General features: G+C 40.4%; 1 protein-coding gene across 5 annotated transcripts in view; it reads right to left on the bottom strand.

The window, feature by feature from the left end:
- Positions 1-18704, bottom strand: part of TBC1D30 (TBC1 domain family member 30) — a 52762-nt gene that overhangs the window by 12117 nt on the left and 21941 nt on the right. For 3 of the 5 annotated variants that reach the window (XM_038155565.1, XM_038155567.1, XM_038155566.1), the window contains exons 3-8: positions 12353-12414; positions 11889-11954; positions 8672-8797; positions 7571-7756; positions 4047-4215; positions 2572-2740 (exon numbers count right to left, since the gene is read on the bottom strand). In XM_038155565.1, coding sequence (XP_038011493.1) covers positions 2572-2740; positions 4047-4215; positions 7571-7756; positions 8672-8797; positions 11889-11954; positions 12353-12414 — 778 coding nt within the window. Of the gene's footprint in view, positions 1-2571; positions 2741-4046; positions 4216-7570; positions 7757-8671; positions 8798-11888; positions 11955-12352; positions 12415-17913; positions 18339-18704 lie in introns of those variants that run through there. The other 2 variants (XM_038155568.1, XM_038155569.1) reach the window with 2 other exon arrangements.

The raw sequence follows: 18704 nt of genomic DNA, 5'->3' as shown, positions 1-18704 counted from the left end.
TCCTGACTCCTCACGATAACAGATGAATGTATCCCCAGACAGGCTACCCCCTCTGCCCCTTTCACTTCTACAGCACAAGAACCAATACATTTTGCCTCCTACTAGCACGAGGGGGTTCTCAAAAAGGGAGCATAAAGATTTCTTGACTACCTCATTACCCATTCTCCACCCTGCACCAAATGGCCAAATTCACTGTCTGAACTTTGTCAGACAGGAAGATATTCACTGGCCAGAAACAACTCCTATGGAACAAATTAAGTATAGGTGCATTCATACATGTCATTGTGTTTAAAAATAATTAGGCTAACATAAAGCACAATGAAGGAAAAGTCACTTATCATATTTGTGAATGCTATTTCTAAATTGGGAATGGGAACTGTATTGGTTTTGGTTGTTTGTTTGCTTTGGTAGGATGTTTTTGTTTGCCTTGTTTTGGGAAGGGGGGTTCAATTGGATACTTTTTCTGCACTTTTCTTTACATTCCTAAAAGCATAGAGTCATTCTAAACACACAGAGTGTCATCTAGAGAAAGAGAAATATGAGTAATATGCTTTTGTGAGTTGGTGTTCTACACACATTAGGGTCAGTTGCTAAACATCTCTCCTGGCAAGTGAAAAATTTGTTTTTCTTATATCCCATGGAAGTGCTTTGATGGCTACATATTGTAGCCTCTCCTCCAAAACCCAGGTGCTGGAATGATGAAAAAAAATACACCGCCTTTTTTCTTAAACAATAGAAGAAGCAGCTTCCCTTGATCTTCAGCCTCTGTACATAACAACCACTGAGCTATGAAACTCCTGAAATCTTAACACAGTTTGGGTAAAATAATGATTACATAGCTAAAAAAATTATAAAGTAGTATAAACAATGCGTATGGAGCCACTTATCACAAACTTATGGCTTACCTGCCCTGATACCCTCAGTCTCTCATGACCTCCACATACTGCTTTCTCTACTGCACCTATATTTAACTTCCCCATTCCTTCAGCCTCCCTCAAAACAGAAGTACGATTGAGCCACCTACATTTTAAAAATGCACTTCTCACCCTATTTTCATTTTGAGAATGAATCTTGAGAAATATGGAGATCATGAGACTATGAACACTATTTCTGGCCCCACCTCTTTAAATGCCCCGTTCTAGTTCTAATGGTGGACAAAGAGAAATAAAAACATCACAATTTTCTCCCAGCATAAACAGTGCCCAGTCTTTTACCAGACCTTCTCCCATTTCCCACAAACAACAGTTACAAGATGTGCAGTGTGATCAGCTTATTTCTCTTAGACATATTCTTACATATTTCTTGATTCTGTTCTTTTCAATTTCTTAAAACATGTTTAATTTTTCTTTAAGTTTTACAGTAAAATCTTCAAAGTAGTAACTTCCTTTTTATCATGTTATGAGTTGTAGCATTCACAATTATAACTTTTAAGTGTACAGAGATCCACTGGAAGAACTTTTTGTCTAAAACACTATGTGACTACATAGAGCTTAATCCCAATGCAAATGATTCATGCAAGTTTCATTCATTGAACTGAACTGAATATAAAAAATGCTTTCAAGAAATTATTATTCTAATTATTATTCTTCAGATTAAAAAGTAAGTGTACTAAACAAATCCTCTTAGAATGCAACTGGCCTGCAGTGCTAATTTATTCAGAAAGAAAAAAGGAAATGAAACCTCCAAGGATGGAACTGAACATAAATCCCAGTGGTTCAATTTCAGAGAACAAAAGAAAGATGAGTTTTAATAGGCATCACAAGAAAAAAAATTGATGCAGCTGCTGATGCCAGCTGAAAAATATTTCCAGCTGAACTAACATCTGCTTAACCTGGCAGAGCTCACACCTCCCACTGAAGCCAGTGACAAAACCCATTTCTCTGGGAGCACTGTAAACTCTTTGGAAAGCAAATATTTGCTTTGACAACAGAGGGGTTTGAAGAGCTAACCATCTCTCGTGTTCTGGCCATGTGGTGAGTTTCCAAGGCCACAAAGGACTACAAGTGAAACTTGGCTGGAATGAGCTTAAAAGCAGAGGATTTCAGGAAAATTCATTTTGGAGCCTTAACAGAAAAGACTCACGTACCACAGGATCATTCCCTTACTAACACTGAACTCATATACTGGAAAAGCCAATGGGCTGAAATCCTTGAGTCTCCTTTAGTGAAACTAAGGGAGTTAACATCCCCACTTCAGGTACCCAGCTAAATTAGTTGGTCATCCTCAAATCTCTTTGTGCATCTTTATACAGAGTATTTACCAGTTCCTTCAGAGGTTTATGTTCAGGAAAAGTCCAACCTTTTGGCACAGCACAAAGATAATATACACAGACAACTCCAACAACTGGAGACATTTTCTGCAAAAAGGGTCAATTAATTATCATGCCCATTCTGACATAACGTCAGAATCACATGTTTTTAAGAAACCATAAAGGTCCTTTTTGCAGCTTTTTCAAAACAATCATTCTCCTGAAAGACTCTATGTTGTTTAGAATTGAGAACATCTTAAGGAAAGCAAAAGTTAAACATGGCTCATACTAAAAAGACAAATTAGACAAAAATGACCACTTACTCTCCTAGCTTTGCCCAGATAGCCAAAGCTACTCTCAGTATAATTTCAGAGCCTTCAAAGAATACTGAATCCCAGATCTTCAGAACTGTATGGTTAGGCAGACAGGTGGCAAAGAGTGTCAGAAACCACTGCATTGTGAAGACATTTGTAAGGGGAGGTTCATAGCCTCCTGAAGTTAAGAAAACAAACAAGCAAAAAACAAGTTATTTGAAGTTACTGCAATTTACTATCATTTTACAAGGAGTATAAACTGCATCATAAAATCCACCAGACATTCTAGCACCTCTGTTATTGCTCAAAACTTACTTAGCCAGCAGCTGTCCAAAGATAAGCTGAGAAGAACAATGAAAGAATTACATAGTCACCTTCCATTCTGCTGCACTGCAAAAAACTAAGCAGCATCATTGGCTTTGGACTGTAAACCCTGGAATACACCACCACACTTTTTTCCCTAATTTCAGAAAGACTTTCTCCTTCCCCAAAGCCATATGAAATAAAAGATTCTATCACAAAAAACCAAACCCACCAACTTCCCCACAAAATGCTGCATTTCTTCACCAACTGATGGCGTAAGTCTTTATCTACATGGTGATAAGGTGAAGGTAACTGTCTCTGTAAAGTCATATCTATTATTTTAATATCCTGCTGTACTTGTTCAGTTTCAAACAAAATGTAGTATTTCAGGCTGAAACTTCAAAGTTTTACTTTTTTGTTATGCTCAGAGAACACTTTGTGCATCCCAGTATCAACCAATACACTGAAGGCCATGGCCAGAGAGGCTGGCCTGTGAAAACACTTTCAAACAGTAAATATTTCCTTGATACCATTTGTTTGTTTTTATACAGTTTGGGCATAGACACAGGGAACACAGCAGCAGATCTTTTCTATGGTGGAACTCAGGGTGCACTTAGCTTCCCAACTGAAAAAGAAACCAAATCAACTAACAAAAAACCTCTTACCCTCCCCAGAACATTCCCAACTAAAAGAGCTGTAAGTCTGGATGGAATGCTATGCCAGGAAAAAAAAAATCACAGTGCAAAGCCAGTTTTCAGGTAGCAACCCAAGATGTACTTATGAGTACCACACGGAGCAGTAGGAACACCTATCTTGACCTAAGGCAAGAAATTACCTTTCCAAGGTAGCCCTTGTACTAAGCTACATGTTAGTGTTGTCACTCCATGCTTTGTATATTCTTGTCAACACAATTCTGTCTGCAGCTAGTGATGGGACCAAATTATTTCCCTTTGTTTTTTTTTTTTCCTGGAAAACAGTTTGTTTTTTCCTGGAAACAGGAAGTACACCTATTTATGTTAAGGTTATCAGTAATGGAAAACATAATATTTAATCCTAAAAATTTAAAATACATATTCTAAGCAATAAACTCACATAAACACTTAAAATACTGTATTTTTAAATCAGTGCTCAGATGAAACAACAGCAAGAAAGAGTTGAATAGCATTTTCTTTTGAACATACCTCCACTTTCTCTGTTAGCAGCTCTTTGCAGGGTGTCTAAGTGCTGGGACAGTTCAGGAAGTTTCATTCGTAAAAGATCTCGGAAAACAGCCATATCCACAGAGAGAGCACGGAGATTATTGACAAAGTAGCTATCAGGAAGCACCTTATCAATTAGGTAAATCATGATCTGTGGGCAGAATTAAAGACTATCATGTAGGACTTACAGAGCAGTTATTTTCTAGGAATAACAAAAATAAAATTTCTCAGTTCACTAAAGAATGAATTGGAGCCAGTGGCAACACATGCTTATGGCACGTCCACTTATATGGGGAGAAAACATTATCACTTTGAGCATCCTCAGGTACCCTAGGTATCCACAACCATTCAAGATACAAAGGCCTCTTGAAACCGTCCAGAATTTATGAACCATGAAATTATTGAAATCAATGTCACAATAAGCTACACCCAAGCTGGCAGCATTACCCTCACCAAAAGCAATTTTTGACACTTGTGATGTTGGAACTGTTTATGAGATTCTCCAGTGCTGGAGAGTCTCACTGTCCCTTCTCTGGTAATGCCACAACTAGAAGACTGATCTTGCAAATCCCCTATTTTCCCTCTCCAAAATGCAAGGTACTGTTCTTTAAAAAGAAATTCTCCATTTATTTTACTGTAATTTGTTACCATATGCTGCAGTCCATCTTGTCACTTTAGAAGGTGCTAAATTAAGCAGCATGAGACATTTTAAGCAGACATCTGTTTCAAGTGAGGTAGCTCAACTACATGGATGGTAAGGGATTAAATGGGTACTGTCAAACTTTTGAGAATAAACAAATGCAACAAAAATATGCAGAAGCTGATGTTTGTCATCAGCCTAACAGAAGACACTGACCTTCACTTCAGGGTCTTTTATGATCTCTATGGCCACTCTACTAACCACACCCAGAGAGCCTGAAGTCATCCCATCAGCATCTCGTCTACATTTCTCTCATACGAGCATCCTTACCATGTTTCAGAAAGACCTTAATTCTCAAGAGAAGCACTGCACCTTCACATACAGGAGACAGTCCTCCTTCCAATCCCTCTCTTTTCATAAGAGGCCCACAAAAGCAGCTTCTCAGACACAGGACTACCAAGAGCACCACCTGACATAGTCTTACTGCTTTCTTTTCTTTCTCAGCTGCTTGTGACCACACACTGCCACTTGTCCTTGAAAGATTTCTCCAGCAATAGCAGTCTTATGTTCCATGTTTTAAAGCACGTGGAACAGTAGTGAACACAGGCAAATCAACAGCTTCTACCTCACAGCCTCGTATTTTGTCAGATGCAATACCTAACCTTTCCTGAATAGTGGGTTACCCCACAGTCTTCTAAAAATATGCTTTATTTTGTTCAGATATATTTCAACCAATGGAAGAGTAATATAGCAACATTCACTTACAACTATGCCATTTGTGTTTTCATTATATCCTTATGACATAAGCTATAAACCCCCTTATTAAAAACACCCTTCTATAAAGGCCTTTGCTCCCTTCCCACTGAATAGTATTACTTCATTGATCTCTGATATATGAGAGCAAAGAGAAGAACAGAAGTCTTTTTCAACACTGAAGTTCATTCTGTTTCACCAACATGTGAATTGCTTTGAAAATACTTTTTTTTTTAAAAGCACTTCATGTATTTACCAGTTTGCAATAGATACTTTCTTCATAACATATCTCTACATATTTATTTTTTATTATTTGATTCTGTAGCATTTCCACACAATAACGTGCAAGAAAATTTTTTATGAGTTTCAGGATCTATGAGACTTTTATGGTTTCTACTCATGCAAGCTGGGATTTTCTTTCTTACCATAATTTCTGTAGGCTAACTTTGAGGCAACTCCAGTGATTTAACTTAATGCTTACCTTAACTAGTGAACACTCAAGTATCACTGACTGGGCATTCACTGAAGCTACCATGTTGGGTCCTGTGCTGTTAAAGCCTCTTGGCATCAGCAATATCTGCTGTTTCCTAACCCCTGGGAGATGCTTCCCAGACACAGAGCTTTTGTTTATAATGCCCTCCCCAGAAATGGGACCTGACTGGCAAGACCTAAGAATGCCCTTGCTGCCTTAACTCCCAGATTCGACAATAACCCAAACACAGCTACTCCACAGCTGCAATCCTGAGGGCACCTTTACAGGCCTCTGCAGCTGTCCACTCACTGCTTGCTTTAGATGGCAGTGACTACAACAAAACCATCACATGCTAATACCAAATTCTTGTTTCCTCCCACCCACCCTGCTCCTTTCCTTGCCCTTCCCCTTCCCCTTTTCCCTCTCTCTTCTGGGAAAATTCCAACCCTGCAAAGCCCACACACTAAGCTTGGAAAGGAAATCACTTTACTTTCCTTTCTTATTTTTGCCAGTTAAGACAAGTTTTGATGCAAACAACCTTCAGTGCTTTACCTCCCTGGGGCAGTCTGGCTCGATTCATTGTCTATTCCACACAAGGAGCCTGACACAACTCACAATAACAGACAACACAAGGATGCACACAGTTCTTATCATCACTTGGACTTCATAAACCTTGGGCAATCCTATTTCCTATGCCACCACAATGTGTTTGTGGAGCTTCTGGACAGTATAAGATCACAATAAAATGTGATAAATTACAGTTAAAATATTGAGGAAATCTTAAGCAAGAATTACTGAAAAGAAATTTTACTTTCTGATATAAAGTTGGTATATTATGGTATTTTCTTCCTATTACAGGCAGTTGTCTAGAATGAAGGATTAAATACCAGCTAGCTGGACTCTACTGCCACAAGCTCTATATTTTAGGAGCTCTGAGTGAATTTAAATATTTACCATATTTAAATCATTGTCTAAGGCAAAACAAACAGCTCAGTATCTGAAGAGTGACAGTCATCTTTTATTAATTTGACCCCAACTCACACATATGAGCAAATTTATTTTAAGAAATTGCACGTGATCTTGCCAAACCTTAAACCATGTCCTGGAGTAAACTGCATTTCCATTTTCTGACATATTATAAATTTCATGAAGCTTTGCTTTATTTACAATAAAAACCATCTAAGAAAACAAAACACAGTAAGACTAATGTAGTCCAGAAATTAGCTTCAAACTGAATTACTTTCATTTTGAATATTTAGTGTTTTTCTAGGATTTGCTTTGAAATGTAGCCGATTTACCAACTGCCTGTCATGGAGCTGCCTCATAAGATGCTGATCACGAAATTTTAATATTTCAGCTACCTATAGTGTTTGCAAGCAGATTTGGGATTATGGGATAAGATATCCTATAGTAAGTAGCAGTGGTCCCATTTTTTTTTTCATAAAAAAATTTAATAGCGATAACATTCAAACTATTCATTTTAGCTTAGACAGGATAACAAAATAAAAAGTTCACCAATATAAATCAGGTAACTCTTTTGAGTTGTGCTCTTTTAGTCTGTCTCCAAAATTCACACATTGGTTTATTCTCAAGTTCACTAACTAAAGGCAATCTTTGACACTGAAAAAAAAAATTACTCACTTTCAGGGCATCCCCTTCATTGCCCTCCATGACTTCCAGAATAAGTGCAGCTAGTATGTTAAATCCTTGACAATAGCCAACAGATTTATTCCACCTGGCATAAGCCAGCAAAACACGTTTTAATACCACTCGATCTTGCTCTGCCTCCTGGCCACAGTAAGAACTGCAGCCAGTTCGGTGAAGGTCCTTTAAAGGAAAAAGAAATAAAAATAAAAATGACAAGACAAGCAAAGAAAAGTTATGTATTTTCCATCCCCCATTAGTTCACTTGTCCCAGTTTTTCTTCCACCTCCTCCCTCCAAGTACATACTCCCAAAGTTGATGAAAACATTTCTTTTTTAATCTGTTAAACCTTTACTTTACCCAAATGAAATAGTTTCAGCAAGCTCTCTAAGTAAACAGGTCCCCTAAAAGATGTTTATAAGGTCCCCACAGAAGATGTTAACAGATCTCTGAGTTTCAAACAGACAAGGCACTACAGCTGCTTAATTGAACAAAAAAAGAGCACCTGTTTTTATCAAAGTATAAAAGAACTAGTAGATAACTGACTTTTCCAAGCATAAAAACCAGAAGCCCGAGTCCTTGAAATTTAAGTGATTTATAAGTGAAAGGCAAAATGTACAAAATGTACAGGCTGACTGCTTTAAATATTAAACATTAATTAGCTGAGTAATACAAATAGGCAAATGTGCTTCATTCCTGTAAAACAACTGAAAAAAGCTCATTTGCTTTATTGTAAAAAGAAAAAAAAATATTTTTAAATATGCTTTTACTCCCAGAAAGCATTTGTATTTCTTTACAGAGAAGGAAAAAACCCACTTATATTCCTTTGTCTTCATTAACTCCAGCACTTTTTCAAAATCAGAAGAAAGTAAAAATGAAGGGAAAAAACCCAGAAACAGCATCTTTTTCCCAGCTAACACTAACCAGACTAGTGCAAAAGGAACAAAGCAGCCAAAAAAAAAAAACCAACTTTGGTGGGCCAAAGGGAATTAAGATACATTTTTTGCCAAAGCAGTTGCAGAGAGGAAAATAAATCAAAATTCAAATGTCAACTTTTCATTAAAAAATTAGAAAAGTAATAACAAATTAGCTGGCTACCTTTACTATCTGTATGCCCATAGAGTCATCATCAGGATTACTTCTTTCATTGAACGTGAAACGCATGGTTTTGTCCCAGTCAATGGCTATACTGTGTAAGTACTGATCAGCCAGGGTCAACCAAACCTAGAAATACATATTATTAATACAAAATTAATTATTTCTCTGATAAAATATAAAGTGTCAATACATATTGCTAGATGAACCTTATCAGCTTCACCCATACGTGATCTGCTGTTAGATTTGAAATATGCAGAAGAGGTTTTTTGCCACAACAATTTTTGCACAATGAAATTAATACCTTGCTCCCTAAAACAGAAAGGAAGGAAATGGTCAGCATTAAGAATCCAGATCCATGGATTGCTTACAAAGATGCAAGTCAGCTGTCAGTGAATTCACAGGAGCCCTCCAAAATGGAAACACAAGGCAAGGACCCTTTGTCAGTTCAGACCTTCTATCCTCATAACCAACAATGGTAAAAGGATAACACTGCTGCTGGCTTTCCTCAAACTCAACCATGGATATGTCTCCTGGAAACTCCCAAAAGAAATCTAGCAGTGTTGGTGCTTCTCTTTATCAGAAGTCTCTTCTGATGACTTTGCAGAACAAATAGCATCTAGTATTCACCATTTGGGACTGATCTGAAAGCATAACTTGGATCAAAACAACTTACTCTTACAAGAAGGCTTCCTAAACAGTTGGTGCTACAGGGAGTTCTGAAATAAACATACTCACTACTTTTAAAGCCTAATAATTGGCCAGAACAGATTTATGCATGTGTGTCCAAGACAAAGGCTGGACCTTTATTAAAAATTTGAAAACTCCCTGAACCATGAAAAACACATGACAGATCATACAATGACAACAAGTAACAATAAAGGACCTTTTTTTTCAGGAAACTGAAAGAAATCATGAAAGCAAACTGGTCAAGTTTTATATCAGCCAATAATTCACTCAAGTGAGAAAAGCAATTTAGACACTTCCCACAGATTTAAACACTGAGATAGCTGCATGATGAAGGAATTTATAGACACTCCCAGAATCTCATCTGTTCTGCATTTAAATGTCCCTTCCTACACTTTTGTGAGCCACCCATGTGGAGGAATGCCACTGTTCTGCCTCCCAACAGCCTCAGCACTGCTGACATCCTACTGATGTTGTTTGACTGGATTCTTTATCTCTGCCAGCCCCAGAAACCAGATGTCACATGCCACAACAATAATACAGATGTCAACCTTCTCCTTTTGTTGACAGCAAAGGAGGCAATCAGCATGCTGCCACCACAAAATACTTCCTCTATTTTGGTATCTACCTTAAAATCATTGTGAAACCGGGGAATGGCAGTAAAAAGACAACATCTCTTTTCATATCACTACTTCTTTCGTTAGCATCATGTGGTCACATGTGAGCAAACACAGAGATGTGCAGAGTGAAAAGGAAAGACAGATCTGAGCTGGATGATGTGGCAGAGCATACACAAGTCTGCTGATTACACAGAACTTGGAGGAGTGGCTGATAAGCCCAAGGACACCTTGACAGGACGGAAGAATGGTCTGATGAGAACCTCATGAAGTTCAACAGGGAGAAGAACAAAGTCCTGCCTCTGGGAAGAAACAATCCCAAGCACCAGCATATGCTGGGGACACCCAGTTGCAAAGAATCTCTGCTATGCAGGAAGGCTGAGAGAGCCAGGATCATTCAGAATGTAGAAAAAGCAGCTTTGGGGAAATCCTACCGGTGTGTATAAACACCTGAAAGGAGAGTGCAAGGAGGATGAAGTCGCACTCTTGTCATCTGTACCAGTGACTGGACTGGAGATAATGGGCACAAATGGAAACACAGAAGGTTCTCCTCAAACATCAAGAAACATATTTTCACTGTGAGGGCAACTGAGCATTGACACAGATTTCCCAGAGATGTTGTGGAATCTCCATCCTTGGAGATATTCAGAAGTCACCAGGATACCTGGTATCTGTTACCTGTGGTAACAAGACTGTTAGCACAGCCCTTGGTAACCAGCTGTAGATGGCCCTGCTTGGACAGAGGGGTTGGACCAGATGACCTCCAGAGGTCCCATCCAAACTCAGCCCTTCTGAGATTCTGTGACCTCTGCCACTCATGTACCACAGAAAAGTGTCTGAGACACTTTCTGGAGTGTGGGAAAAGAATATTTCAGGAAAGAAAAAATGCTGTTAGATGGGTATAAGGATTCATTGAAGCTGTAGATTAAAAATAAATTCATCGTGTTGTGAGGAAAACAATGCCATGTAGTCTTCTCTTCCTTCTCCCCTGATTTGTAAAGAGGTACAGTTCAGTTTGGAAAGACAGCAAAAGCAGGAAAAAGAAATTAAGCTGATTCATCAGAAATATGTGGAACGATATTATTTATATATAATATATAATTTATAATTTCTATAATACATAAAATTATAATTTATTGTTATAATTATACAATTATAATTCATATATAATATATTATAATATACTATTATTATATCTTATAGGTGGAACTACATATTTTATAAATCTTTAAAAATATTATTTTTATTAAAACTGTGTTTTTAAAGCTGAGATTGTGTGACTCAGTTTTTAAGAAAAATTTAATAGACATGCCTCTTTTTATACTGGGAGACTTCAAATGTTGAAGAATGCAATAAAGTAAGTCTGGCAAAATCCCAATGGACCCTTTTCCACAACATTCAGCGCAATTTCCCGTTAATGCTGCACTCTGCCATTCTACATCACTCCTGACTCTGAACTTCCCTAATTTTGGTAATCTGCCTTTTCCCCAACAACTGTTTCTATAAGCATTCTTGTCAGCATTAAGCATCTATCAACTTCACCTTCGTAAGTGTTACAGCCTACACTGCAGATATGTTCTCCTTTCAGTTATCTTCAGCTGTGGGGGCAATTTCACCAGTGCAATTTCTGGAGACTGACAGTATGAGGCAATAACATCTGCACCAGAATAAGTTATCTAAGCCTCAAATAGAAAGAACCCAACTATTAAAAACATCATCTTTACCTGTCTTCTCAGCCTTTCCATCTGCCCTGTGAGGTTGTCACTGAATCATGTAAACAAGGAAAAATCCCCAGTCCAACTTAAAAGGTCCAAATACTCATTCTAAAATCCACTAACAGATAATATTGATGTATTTCACCTCTCCTGAGAAACCTACAAGGCAATATGGCCCACAAGGCATGGAGGTGTACCTACCTTTCTCCTCCATTCCTTTGGGATGCCTGTCGGCAGTCTGGCCACTGCTTTGAGGGCATCATGCCACTAAAAGCAAAAGCATCCAAAAATGTAAAATATCCACCATTAGTTTAATGCTACAGCATAGCAACATTTGCTACCTTGCAGACATGCACATTCATTTCATTTTACTACACACATGTCAGAGTTTAACTGCTTAATCCACTCACAGGGAAGATAGAGATTAACTACTCGACGATTTGACTAAAGCATAATATTCTAGGACACAAGGATTAGGGAAATATCTGAGTAAACAATGAATGCCTATTCCATTTTCTGAATAAGAATGAAACAGCTCTTGATGCAATTGCAAATAATATGCTGATGTTATGATGATAAATGCACTTCTGAACTAGGGTAAGCACCTTGATTGCAGAGAACCCACTCCTTCACAAACTCAAGAAAAAAAAAATAAAACAAATTACCTGCTGAAAACCATTTTGACCTAAAGATGGCTCAAGAGTGAATTTCAATTTTGTATCAACCCCTAAAAAGAAAAAAAAAAAAGGAAGCTCATTATTTCATTTAGCTCAGAAGACAAAAAGAAGCCAAAAAACCCCAAACACAAAAATCCCACAGCTGAAAAAAGAACACAGAATTTTATCTTCCTGTTTTAACAACTACATTTCAACCTGTTTCGGTGAATTTTGTCTTCACAGTGGATTTAAGGAACATGTTAAGAAGTACACAGACCAAATCTTTTAGAATGCAGTAATGTGTTCTTTAATGATGTCGTTTGGCACAACTCATTTCACTAATATTCATCTAGTTCACTGGTCTACAAACTATACTAGTACACTTCAAACTGTCATACGCATCCACAGAAAAATACACATGCACAGACAGTTTCTTTTCATCTATGCCAGCTTCTTGACATTAAGTCAATAAAAACTAATTTACAAGTTTGGTGTGTGAAAATTATTTTACTGTTCAGAATATATTTTTTTTCAAATTCCTCAGACCATAACACACATTTGGCAGTACTGTTATTTAAGTTTAGATTTTATTTTGGCCATACGAGCAAACTATTTTACTTGTTATGAAGCAGGCCTAGTGATTGTTCATACAATATTACACAAAATACCAGAATCTCAAGTGGATCCCAACATGGCACTGGAGTATGCCAGAACATCATCAGCATTAAAATATTTAATTTGCTTTCCATCCCCCAGTTTGAATGTACAATTCCTTGGACCTTCAAATGCCGCTGTCCACAACACAGGTGCTGAACACAGCATCAGATCACATCCCCTCCCTCCCATCGGCTGGCGCAGAGAATGAAACCCTCTTTTATTTTCCCTCCACAATTTAATACAATGCTATTGTTCCATATTTACAATTATCTTACTCATCTTTCCAGAATATGAAGCCAAACAGTTTTAATACAGAAATATATATATAAACACACACAGAAAACCCAAATAGATTATAATCCTGCAAGGTTTTAAGTATGTAATATCCATGCTAATCAACTCACCAGTAATACCCAGTTCTTTGGAGGTCTAAACCTACAAGTGTGACAGAAAACCCAACTGTAGTGGCATTTGCTATTTATGGAATGTAAAATGCCTTTGAGCATTTGCATACTGAAGTGGTAAGTAATTTTAAAGCCTTACTACCTGAAAATCATATACTTAAAGACAAAACCTTTTCCTCCATGGCTTTTTTTTTAGTTTGTTGGGGGTGAGTGAATAGAAACAAAGAAAAAAATCACACAAACTCCAGCACTGTTTAAAATGTTAGCATTTTAGAATTGCATCACTGAGACCTGGGGATTAGTGCTTTCATTTCCCTGCTTCAGATCTAAAAGACATGCTTGTCGGAACTAGAAAAATACAGACTTCAAGCCATAATACATATGTCTTGAAAAAACATTGAAGGATTAATAGCTATTCCTGGAAGTAACTGTTTATTGGTATTCCTTCCCATGGCACAATGGCACTCGGCAGGGGCTCCTAATAGATAAATCTTTTCATGATAACTCAAAGCAATGTAACAATGGCAGCAACCTAAGATTAAATTGTATCACATTTGCTGAAACTGGAAACCGTGAACTTCATTTTCAAGCAAAAAAAGTAAGTACTGTAAAACCCTAATACATACAAAAATACATCATGACTGAGAACTCCTTTTGTTAAAGTAACAGATGCTGACACATTATCTAACACTACCTTGCAGCAAAGAACCAATAGCCTTCCAAAATAACCATGTATTCATTTCCAACCCAGCAGCCAAATATTAATTACTTCACAGTTTTCTAAGACTTAAAAGATCCCAGTAACAACTTTTCTCTCTGTTTTAGAATCTTCCTAAGACACAAGGAGATACTTCCGGGTCTTCAAAAGATCAAGTACAGCAATATAAAAGCTCAGAGCAAGGAAAAATCTATCTATAGTTACATGAACATCATGACCAGGGAGCTCACACTACAGTCAAGGTACATGTCCCTCCTGAGACTGAAATGAGACCCTTCAAATGAGACCCTTGATTAAATGAGGCTGAAATGAGATCATCCATCTACGAAAGTTAATTAAATCACAGCAAACAATTAAGACAGGTGTGAAAATTACTGTAAATGAGAATTACATCGCATGGTAACACCAGAGTACGCAGCACACTCTCTTCAGCATGGTGAGGAACTGCTTGGTCAGCCTATGCATGACAACCTCTAGTAAAAGCCACGGAATCTGTGCCCCTTTATTTGTTCTCCATTAAAAGTACTTTCCAAATCAAATTATGTGACAGTTTTGTGGGAGGGGAGGGGAAGAACCATGGGGAATGAACCCCAGAGAATATACAAATTGTTCCTCATTCCCATCCATTTTAAAGGACTTATATTTCTTAAAATCAAAAAATTATATTGCTTAATAAAAAATACAGCAAGTAAGCATGTAAAAAAAGAGCTGCAACCATACAGAGAGAACAAAGAAGGTAACCAGCAAAATAGGAGCAGCATCTCATTGCCCGTTACTTACTTCTGGCACAAGAATCATCTTGCTACATGCAGTTTCTGCCCTCTGCTCGAGGAATTTGTCCCTGAGCTTCAGAGCTTCATGGAAATTAATGCCTATCCCTAACTCAGCCTCTCTTGGTTTCCTAATCCTTCCTTTCTCCATCATTCCCCTTTTTTTATTCAGTTGTCTTCTCTCCATAAACTATTTCCCAATAGTTTCTTCCCCGTCAGTACCCCACACCCATACCACATGTCTGCACCTATTTTCACTGGATTTTCCCATTTCTAACAATCCTCCATCTTTGGGTCACATTCCTCTCCATTACATAAACACATGCTTTTTGCAAAAAGGCCCTTCAGGCCTTAAGAGAACTTTTCTTCCCAGCTCCTCGGCAGGGACAGCCTGGCATAGATGCACCACACACAGAGCAGTAGTTCTTTAAGTGTTGTCAGTACAACTCAGCCCTTTCACATCAAATCAGCCAGGCTATACTGTCATTTGACATATTAAATATCACCTCCAGTTCATACACTTTCAACTTATTCTTCATGTCTGAGAAGCATATTAACTCATAGCAGCAGGAATATGCTGGGAACACTCTGGAATTATTAGCTCCACGAATACAAGGGCACACAAAGGTACACGCTTGACAACAAATTTCTGAAAGGTAGGGGAATGCCCAAAATAAGCTCTGTTCAATGCCCTTCCAAGCCTATCACCAGAAACCACTGCAGAAAAGTTACATAAAAAATAAAAGAATTTAAAATGAGGAAAATATAACCCCCCCAACCACAGTCCTGTAACCTTTCCTGTGTAAAATACGCAATAACTCCTGACAAGAAAAGGTTGTAAGAGGGAAGATTATATCCCTAGGATTCCCAAACCCTAGCAGTCTCCCTCTGCATAACCAAAATGTAGCACAGAACCACACAAAGAGCCACAAGAGGGGAGAAAAATACTGGCAGCCAAGCACCTGGATGACGGAATCAAATTCCCAGTGCACCCTCAGCAACGTTAAACAAAAGGCTAGGGCAAAATCCAGGATTTTTTCAGAATCAAACCAGAGGAAAGTGTAGGAAGATGATGTGCTTTGATGCATGTTTGTGAGCTATAAAGACGTAGCTTTAAACTTGCAAAGTAGCACTGTAGGTTCTTGGCTGTACTTCACAGCTGTTGAAACCTCTCCCACAGAATGCAAATAAATATTTTATCAAAAATAAACAAGGAAAAACGCCTAAAGCAGATTTGAGTGCAGCAGGAGCCCATGCTCAAGGAAAGAGAAGTGTCAGTGTCAACTATCACCTTATTCTGCTTGTTGTTTCAGGAAGATTCTTAGCCTTGCAATTTATCTCTAAAAGTAACATTCTGAGTAACTCTGTGTGAAATTACTTCTATCAGGAGCCCAAGCTCACTGGGATGTATCAAAGCACATCTAAAATCTCCAGTCTACAAAAACTTCACAATACTGACAGCTAACAGAGACACTAAGTAAATCTGAAAAATATTTCATCCAGCATATTTTTAAAGGGTTCATTAGGTGTCCCATCTCCACCACTCTATGAAGACATGTATCCTGAATGGGGTTATTGTCTTTACCTACATATGAACAATATGGAAACCCCAAACCAGGGGATTTTTAGGACTGTGGCATTCATAGTAACACCCCAATCACATCCCCTGGTCTTTGTGTGAGTGTAAATACATGAATGTCATTATCCAGATAACGTCATTACCTCAGACAATAGCAGGCTACTGTTGGAGAAGGGGTCTTTGAGAATAACAAGTCAGGACATCTCCTTGAAAACAGCAACCGCATAAATCTACCAAAATGTATCTGAGACCTTATTAATAACAGCTTCTGAAACTCATCTCAAACACAGAGGCAGTGAGCATTATGTGTTTGATGCACATACAGCTAGTACAATGGGAAACCGATCTTTATTTCCATGTATTGCTCTATGTTTCAGTAGATCTCTGGCTTGCATGCTCTGTAAATGCCTAAAATTAGGCAACAGATAAACAACATTTTAGCTACAAGTGACAGTTCTAACATGGTAAATTGAAATTAAATTTCCTGATATTTTATCTTTTAAAAAATCCAAAATTTTGATGTCAGGCAACTAGAATCTAGCATTCACTCATAAACAGCCATCTGTGCTTCTGTTGAGAGTCCCCCTCCCTGGAGTAAACACACGTCGTTTGCTGGCCACCCAGGTCTTAAAAGATTTTGATATTGAAGCAGGATCTAGAAAACATAGCTGCAGAGCTGATGCCTTCCTCTTGGAATAGGCATCGTTGCAAATTTAGACAACACCCTACCGCAGACAAAGGCTGGGTGGGAGGAGGGATCTCAGGCAGGTCAAGAGGTAGCAGGTTTATTAGGGAAGGTCTGGGGATGCTGCGAGGAGACTTCGGGGAGGGACTGGCAGAAAGCTGAGTCGCCGAGCCCGGGGGAGAGGAGACGGAGGGAGAAAGGCACTAGGGACAGACGACACAAAAGCGTTGCGAGGCGGCGACGCCGGGCGGGAGGAGCGAGGAAAGGACCAGGAGATCTGGAGAGCGGAGCCGGGATCCGCGGGCCGGGCGGGACACGGGCAGGAGGAGTCCCCCAGGGCAGGGGCAGCGCGCTGCCTCCCCGCAGGGCCCCGGCCGCCCCCGGCCTCCCGCCGCGGCCCGGCCCCGCTCCCCGCCGGGGCCACCTCGCAGGCCCCGCTCCCCGCTCCAGGCCGGCGCAGCCCCGGCGGGAGCCCCGCGCTCCGGACTCGCCGCCGGCCCCAGGCCGCGACCGCGGCGCCCCGCGCCGGCCGGGCCCCGCCGGGGCTGCCGCAGCGGCGGCCGGAGAGGCGCGTCTGCCTCGGGCCGGGGCCGCCCCCGGGCGCTGCCCCCCGCCCCGCCGCGCCTACCCGCGGCCCTCATCGCCCGCCGGCCGCCTCCTCCTCTCCGAGCCGACCCCGAGGCCCCGGCAGCTCCCCCCGCCCCGCTAAGCCGCTTATGGGGCGGCAGCCGCAGCCGAGCCCGGCCGGCGCGGGTACCTGGCTCCAAGGTGCACAGCAGGCGCGGCGCGGTGCGGGAGATGCAGCTGCGCTTCTTGAGCACATTGCTGAGGATGGTGCCCACGCCGCCGCCCGAGCTCTGCCGCTTCAGGCATCGCCCCCCGCGCCGCAGCGAGCCCGTGAGCCTGTCCTGCCGCATGGTGCCCGGGGCTCCCCTAGGGCGGCGGGCTGGGGGGCATGGCGTGCGGGGACCCGCACTGCAGACAGCGAAGTCCGAGTGCCGGAGAGAAGAGGGAGGACAAGGAGAGGAGAAAGACAAAAAGGGGAAAGGAAAAAAAAAAAAAAATACTGTTCCCGCCCACAATCCTAGCATCACTGCCTGAATAAACCAGCAGCCTCTCCTCCTCCTCCTCCTCCAGCACCACCTGGAATGCAGCGGGTGAGGGGAGCAGCAGCTCTGGTTAGAAATAAAGGGAGCCCCGGCGGCAGTGGGGGCTCAGCTGTGCCAAAGGGCTTCAGGACAGCTGCACACCCCCCGGGCTGCACGGAGACCACCCGACACGGGCAATGCAGGCACGGCGCGCTTCACGCCTTTAACCGGCGGCAATACTGACATTTCTCCCGAGAATGAAACGAGCTACATATCCGCCAAAGGGTCTTCTCACGTGGTACTCGGCCCTACAGCTGGACATATATAGATAATCCTGCTGCCTTTTTCAAAAAGCTGTCCTGGGAAGGAGTCTGACTAGCACCATCAGACCATGGAACAGGGGGAAAGCAAAGAGTTTAACAGCATGTCAGTGCCAGGGCAGGCTGGGGTCCTGCTCAGC

The sequence above is a fragment of the Motacilla alba genome, chromosome 1A, assembly GCF_015832195.1.
Source record: "Motacilla alba alba isolate MOTALB_02 chromosome 1A, Motacilla_alba_V1.0_pri, whole genome shotgun sequence".
Classification (NCBI taxonomy): Eukaryota; Metazoa; Chordata; class Aves; order Passeriformes; family Motacillidae; genus Motacilla; species Motacilla alba.
The sequence above is the reverse complement of the archived record's forward strand: the minus strand, read 5'-3'. Positions and strand labels throughout refer to the sequence as shown.